The sequence below is a fragment of the Aplidium turbinatum genome, chromosome 9, assembly GCF_918807975.1.
Source record: "Aplidium turbinatum chromosome 9, kaAplTurb1.1, whole genome shotgun sequence".
NCBI lineage: Eukaryota > Metazoa > Chordata > Ascidiacea > Aplousobranchia > Polyclinidae > Aplidium > Aplidium turbinatum.
In genome coordinates, this window is record NC_137480.1 from 26,986,559 (window position 1) to 26,993,686 (window position 7,128).

Here is a 7,128-nt window from a genome sequence, read left to right on the forward strand (position 1 = left end):
TTTCCCAAAAGGTTTCATCTAAGTTGGCAACAGAAACTTTTCGGCAACAAAGAAGAAATGCCTCCTTTGCCTTTCTACGGCTATATCTTGAACACGGCGACTGCAGCAGCAATTAGATAAAATTTTATAATCACTTTTTTTTTTCGAAATGATAGAATCGTTTTTGTTCATTTCATATTCTGACAACCAACCAATACAAGGCACAACACCGATGTTTTTCAAAATTTTATATAAACTTGAGATGAAATATAAACAGCGATCGATTATAAAATTTTTGGGCTTTTCCTTTAACTTTAATTTTGGCGTCATGTAAGCTTCATTTGTAATTCAACAAATTTTAAACAAGTTTTCAATAAAAACCACATTCGACCATTCAGAAACTGTCTTTGCAACGAGTGGAGAATGTCATCCTGATGTCATCAAACATCTCAATTATTAGCCACTCGTATCGCCAAAGCGCCCCCTACAATCCCGAAGACCACAGCAATCCAAGCGAATCCGAAACTGACGCTGTACATCGCGTTCCGACCAAAAGTAAACTCCCCTGCAAAGATCGCGGCTCCAATGAGGATGAAAAGTCCTGAAAAGTATTTATCATCAACAATTATCACTTTCAGTAATTATCCTAATTATTTATTTCCATTATCACCTTATACATCTTGTGATAGTTCAGCTTAGTCTGCACCAATAGTACGTTTATGTTATTCAATAAATGCCTGGAAAACACTCATTCAGTTTTTCGCATTACCATCATCAACAACATCCTTATCGATTATTGCCATCAACAATTGCCGCTGTTAACCATTATTATCATTAACAATCAACCCCCGGGAATAGAAGCCTCACTGGGGCCCAACACAAATCGGCCCGATCAAGAAAGCAATCTGGTGGCCTCAATCAAGCTGGTAGTCTCATTAAAAGAAGGAGAGGAGGCGGGGAATTGTACAAACAATTAAATCTATGGTCGGTCGAACAGATTGGGCGGGTATTCTTGTCATCGTGCGAAGGTAGAATAATGACTGGAGGCCGACGTAACATAACCCAAAAACAATTCGTTTATACCTTAAAACTTCTTTGTTAAATTTGAATTATTTTGATCAGCCAAATTATTATTTCGTTTTCCTTCTACTATAGCTAACTCTACTTCATCACATTTAGGTTCATTTTATTCTGACGACAGCTCCTGAAGAGAGTCAGACGAATAACTGCAGCTTCGAGGTATGAGCAACTTTTTACTTATTTTTTGAATGTTACCAATAAAACAAAAGTAGCTCAAAATCACACACAAATTTACACACAAATATTTCTCAACTGCTACTCAAATTATAAACTTATGTTGGCGATTTTGACTGCTATCAAGCGTAACAGATCGGTTTCCAGTTATTGTTATACTGTAGGTTAGTAAAATCTGTGTATAATTTATAAGTCGCTACGTTCATGACACCGTTTTGAAAGTAATCAAGATGTTATTAACCGCGTAGACACCGTGGCCTCATATCTCACCACCCAGGATGTTCAGGATTCCTCCTCGCTTTAGTAGGGACGATTTGGAGCCCATGCCTCCGATGGAAACTAAGATTGCTCCAGCTAGGAGGACAACGGTTCCTATGATCATGAAGGAAAATGAAGCTTGGGTACCGACCGTCGCATTCAATATGTCTGTGTCTGGAAGAAAAGCGGAATAAGAAAATGGAAAAGAAGTTCCATAAATTATTGTTTCAGTGGTAGTTAGTAGATGAGGTTTGGCTTCAACCATGGGATTTCTTTAGATATCCAGCTTTACAAAGTACAGCTAGACATTCCTAGTTTTAGTGGAATATACTTTGTTTAATACAGGTTGCAGTTTATCAAAGATTTCATTTAATTGTGTGAAAAGTGAATAGAAATAAACGAAAAAATAGATGAATAGCATCAAGATTGTTGAGTAATCTTTATGACATCACATTTACCTGAAGCACATGTCCCACGAAAGCAAACTCCAAAGAACCCATAATAAATATCCCCGACTGAGATCCAGGCCGGCGCGAATGTGGCGACGATCGCGAAAACAAAGGCGAGGATGGAAAGAGTTATGGCGCCAACTTTTGAAGCATCCATTGTTTAGCAAAGTGTTTAGAGCTAATGGAACTTAAATTGTAAGCGTCGTTGGGAACCTGGGCAATGAAAACATTACTTAGATGTCTTGTAACGTTGTAAAGTTGCAATAAGTTACTTCAGTACCCCATAAAGTTCCTACAGATGCAAAACAGAAATTGACAATTGATCGAGCAGCATAACCAGAATAATTTAAAATTCAAAAGCAATCTGTATAAAAATTCAATCCAATCTTATGCCACCAAAAACAATTCGTTTATGCCTTAAAACTTCTTTGTTAAATTTGAATTATTCTGATCAGCCAAATTTACAATTCGTTTTTCTTCTACTATAAATACTTCACCACTTTTGGGTTTATTTTATTCTGACAATAGCTCCTGAAAAGAGTCAGACGAAAACCTACAGCTTCGCCTATGTGCAACCTGCTCGCAATCTTCAAGTTTTGTAACCAATCAACTCTTCAAGATCATTGTTATCCAAAAATATTTTGCAAGTTGTTCTTACTTCAAAATGAAAGATTCTGCAGCGTACCATGCCAATAAAACTAAAGAACTATTTCTATTTGAATAAAACTTGTTAAACAAACTGCCAAACTTAGCTTGATGACAAGAATATCATTTAAATATCATCAGCATGAAATTTATTACAGCTAAAATAAGTACTACAGTCTATTTAAAATAATATCTTTCATTGTAGTTGATATTTGTAAGTAGTTTTAATTAAATGCTCTGATGTTTGAAAGTTTAAGGTAAAGTGCAACAACTTGTCAATGTCTGTTACTTTCTTTGGTTTCTAGTTAGAAAATCTAACCACATTTTTGTATCTTTGAAATACCTAACCCTTGTTCCTGGGAATGAAACCAGAAGCTTTCTATAGACCGCTCCGACTTGCTCCCTGTACGTGGCGGAGATAGGGATGGGCTCGGGCTGGGTTCGGCTTTATATGGGACGGGTTAATTATTGAAAGGTGCGAGGGTAAATTGCTTTAAGAAGAGAAATCCCTGTTGACTATCTTCGCAGCAAAGGCGTAAACCGAAATATATAATTAATCGACAAATAACTTGAGTGACTTGCGCAAATATAGATTTTCGTGATTCCATAAAACAAACAAGTTATATTTAGGGACGTTGCCGATCTTGTTGAACTTTCATACTGATTTGTATAATGACGTCATAATTGTCTACCGTTAGATTGAACTACTCACATGACCACAACTTTCAAGTTTCCTTATTGTCTTGTCGATGCTACCGGCTCCACATCGCGGCATTGCGCTCCGAGAGAGCACAGGGAAGATGATTGGTGACGTGGTTTCCAAGCAAGATGATTCCACAACATCTTCTTTATAGATTCCAAGTTCCTCGCCAAGGAAATTGCGGAGACATTGATGCTTTGTTGTGAAACAAAATCATCTTTGATTTAAAAATTAAAACAATGACGGTTTGTCCACAAACGTTCACACCTATGTTGCTTCCCCATGAACTTGCTTTAATTATTCAATTCTTCAGCCACATCTCATAACGCTGTTAAAATTAGAGCTGCCATGCAATGTGGTATCGTTTGAACGTTGGTCACTCAGAACAAAAATTAATCAAAAAATGTGAAGCTTTGTAAAGGTTAAAATGTGCATTACTTTTCGTTTGGGTGGTAATTGGTACGGGCTTGTTGAAGTGAATGGCCATATCCAGCACAACTACAAATTAAAAATGCATCGTGTAGGCTACTACAGGTTTGTATAGCCAACTATATTGTATTTTTAAAGTTTGCTACATCCCGTACAAAAACTTTTATCACAAATTCGTTCCTTTTCTCTTGTTTCCTGCCAATGTTCTTTCAAAGAAAGTGACCAGGTACAAACATTCCTTCCATCGAACATTAATGAGAAAGATAGCTTATACTGTATATATTTAAACAAATCTAACCTGTGCTGCGTGCAGTGACATTGGAACCGAAATATATTCCAAGTTCTTTTATGAGATCATTACGGCTAAGTTCAGTTCAGTTGTTTTTATTTCTGACCATCACAGCAAAAGCAACACACGTCAACTTAGCAAAGGTCGAGAAAAAAGTAGAAGCGACAAAACACGAATGTTAAAACGTGCTTGTGACGGAAGTAAATTATTGAGTTGAAAGAAATTTGGCAAGGTCGCAACAGAAAAATTCATGGTAGAAATGGAAATAACAAAAAAGAAAAAGTCACAAACAAAAATAAAAACAACAACTTATATTCATATTATTAATCAGCATTGATTAGATTTGCTAAGTGGGAAGTTAGATTTTGCAAAAGAACTTTAAGTACTTGGACTGCCAGGTCTCTTTAAAATTTATCAAGAGCTCCCACCCAAATTAAGTGTGTTCCACAACCACACGAAATAGCCACACGCTCTTTTCTAGTGCGAACTTGAACAAGCAGCACAGTTCTAAGTTATAAACCATCGGTAGATGGGAAGAGGAAACGGGGACGTCCAAAAAGAGCATGGAAGGAACAGGTGAACAATGAGGCAAAGTGACGGACAGAACGAGATGGAGAATGAGAATGAAGGCAATCTTTGTAAGGAAAGAATTGGCCACCTCCACTAATGAAGACGAAACTGAATTTTGATGATAATGAAAACCGCAACCAAAAAGCAAAATTAGTCCAAAAACCCGCAACTGCTGATTTTTTCCAATGGTTCCAATTCAAAACCAGCCTAATTTGGTCCACCAACCTCATTCGGGAACTATAGGATCGACCATGAGAGCCAAACATCCACTATACGTTGCTCATCTACACGCTGAGGTGGAGCTAGTACAAAGTTTCGGGGAGAGACTAATAAGTAAATTGTACACGCCAGTGTTGAGCACCGGAGACTGAGATTGATTGATTGATTGATTGATTTTATTTCGTTGTAGGTAAATATAATACAATAAATACAGCAATAAAAAAGGAATTTCCAGCAACGGGAATCTGCGAAGAGACCATGGGTCTTCGAGTCAAGCAGATACCCCAGATTCTAATAGAAGTTCTAAAATTGCGATAAGAATAATTCAATAACGAAAATTGAGACAAGGTGTTAGAAGATGGTCATAGAGAAATATATTTAGTAGTCTATCGGTAGCATAAAGGTAATACAAAATTAATCGTGCTAATATTTGGCGATGAGTGAGTATTTGTGTTGTTTTTTAAAAGAATAAAATGACAATTTACGCAAGCTCGTTGGTAAGGAGTTCCAGACTTTCACTCCGGCATATTTAATGCTGCGCTGGAGTCGGGATGAGGCGTAACGTGGGACAAAATAACAATCATTGGAAGAGTGTCTAGTAAGTCGTGCATTATACATGAGTTTGGTTTTTTCAAAGTAGTGTGCGAAAGGCAGAGGCAATACATCCGTATCAAATTTAAACATGAATTTAGCAATTTCATGTTCGTACAAATCTTTAAGCTTGAGTATGTTAAGTTTCTTATAGAAAGGTGTGACATGATCAGACCACCTGCCACCTGCTACTATTCTGACAGCCTTATTTTGTAAGGTGCTAAGCTTGTTCATTTGTGTCTTGCAGCATGAACCCCAAATCGTTATCCCATATACGATATGAGAATGTACCAGTGCGTAGTATAATTGTAATAATGTTTTGTTTGGAAGAATGTATTTGAGTTTCGACAATATCCCTACAGATATAGAAAGTTTCTTGTGGAGCATATTAATATGAGGTTCAAAATTTAGACCATTGTCAAAAATAATGCCAAGGTATTTGGCAAACTTAACTTGTTCGATCTGAACACAATTATAAAGTACATTGATATCTTCTGGGTAGCTGCATTTTTTAGGAGGGATTACAATGACATTTGATTTGGAAGGATTGATAACTAATTTATTGGCATTAATCCAGTTCTTGATGTTAAGTAATTCAGACGATATTTCCTTTTCTAAGTAGGTTAGATTAGGAGCGTTAATTACCAGGCAGGTATCGTCTGCGAAAAGTCTTGGAACAGAAGACGTGCAGTTTGGTAAGTCGTTTACGTACAATAAAAACAGTAATGGACCCAGCGTTGAACCCTGAGGTACACCGTGTGTTATGCATCTCTGTTCAGATTCCTGTTCATTAATCGCGACATACTGCATTCTGTCTTTTAGGTAGGAGGAGAATAATTCGTTTGCTGTACCTCGGATTCCATAGTGGTTGAGTTTGTATAGTAGAATGGGATGGTATACTGTGTCAAAGGCTTTTTTGAGATCCAAGAGAACCAAACCTGTGTACAGGTTGCTTTTTACGTGTTCATAGGTGGCACTAATAATATCAATAGCGGCATATGAAGTAGAGGAGCCAGACCGAAATCCAAATTGCGTAGGAGCAAGGACAGAATGTTTGTCTAGAAAGGAAGAGACCCTTTTATATATGAGCTTTTCCAAAATTTTTTCGAAAGACGATAAAAGGGAGATAGGTCTATAATTATTTACCTCAAGTTTGTCTCCAGATTTGAAGACGGGTACAACTTTGGCAAGTTTAAATGTATCAGGGAAAATACCGAACTGAAAGGAATAGTTAATAAGATTTGAGAAGGGCAGGGCAATAATCACGGAGGCGATCTGTATGAAATATGCTGAAATGTCATCGTAGCCAGTTGCTTTGTTGGGTTTTAGAGCTCGGATTTCTTTGAGTACCTCATCGCCAGTCGTTGGTTCAAGAAAAATAGAAGAAGGAACGTGGTTTGTAAGGTAGGATGTGAAGTTGTTATCGTTGGCAAGCGGAACGCTGTCAGAGATCTCTTTTCCAACGTTGCAGAAGAATTTATTGAATTGGTTCGCCATTTCGATGGGTTTGTTTGATGACACTCCATCAATATTAATGGAATTGATTGTTTGCTTTGATTTTTGTTTATTTGGCAGCAGTGAGTTAATGACTTCCCATACTTTACGTGGGGAAGATTTGTTCAGTTCAATTTCCGAATGTATATAATTTTGCTTGGAAATGTATTTCAATTTAGTGAGCTTATTTGCGTATTTTTTGTACTCTAGCCTGTCTGTTTGATTCCCTTTCAGGTAGTGCGATTGGTACA

At 37.1% G+C, this 7,128-nt stretch overlaps 1 protein-coding gene across 1 annotated transcript; it reads right to left on the minus strand.

Moving 5' to 3' along the window:
• Positions 1-212: 212 nt before the first annotated feature.
• On the minus strand, positions 213-2,969 carry LOC145777204 (uncharacterized). Its single transcript, XM_082588525.1, has 3 exons — positions 1,950-2,969; positions 1,504-1,665; positions 213-580 (listed from the first exon to the last, which is right to left on the minus strand). Exons 1-3 carry the CDS (start codon positions 2,095-2,097, stop codon positions 429-431), a joined length of 462 nt encoding a protein of 153 aa, XP_082444651.1. The 5' UTR covers positions 2,098-2,969; the 3' UTR covers positions 213-428.
• Between the last annotated feature and the right edge of the window lie 4,159 nt (positions 2,970-7,128).

Excerpts from the sequence above, each read along its gene's own strand:
- LOC145777204 (XM_082588525.1), bottom strand. The coding sequence starts at position 2,097 with ATGGATGCTTCAAAAGTTGGCGCCATAACTCTTTCCATCCTCGCCTTT. Across the intron at positions 1,666-1,949 it reads TCGTGGGACATGTGCTTCAG|ACACAGACATATTGAATGCG; the intron begins GTAAATGTGATG and ends CTTTTCTTCCAG. Across the intron at positions 581-1,503 it reads AATCCTGAACATCCTGGGTG|GACTTTTCATCCTCATTGGA; the intron begins GTGAGATATGAG and ends AATACTTTTCAG.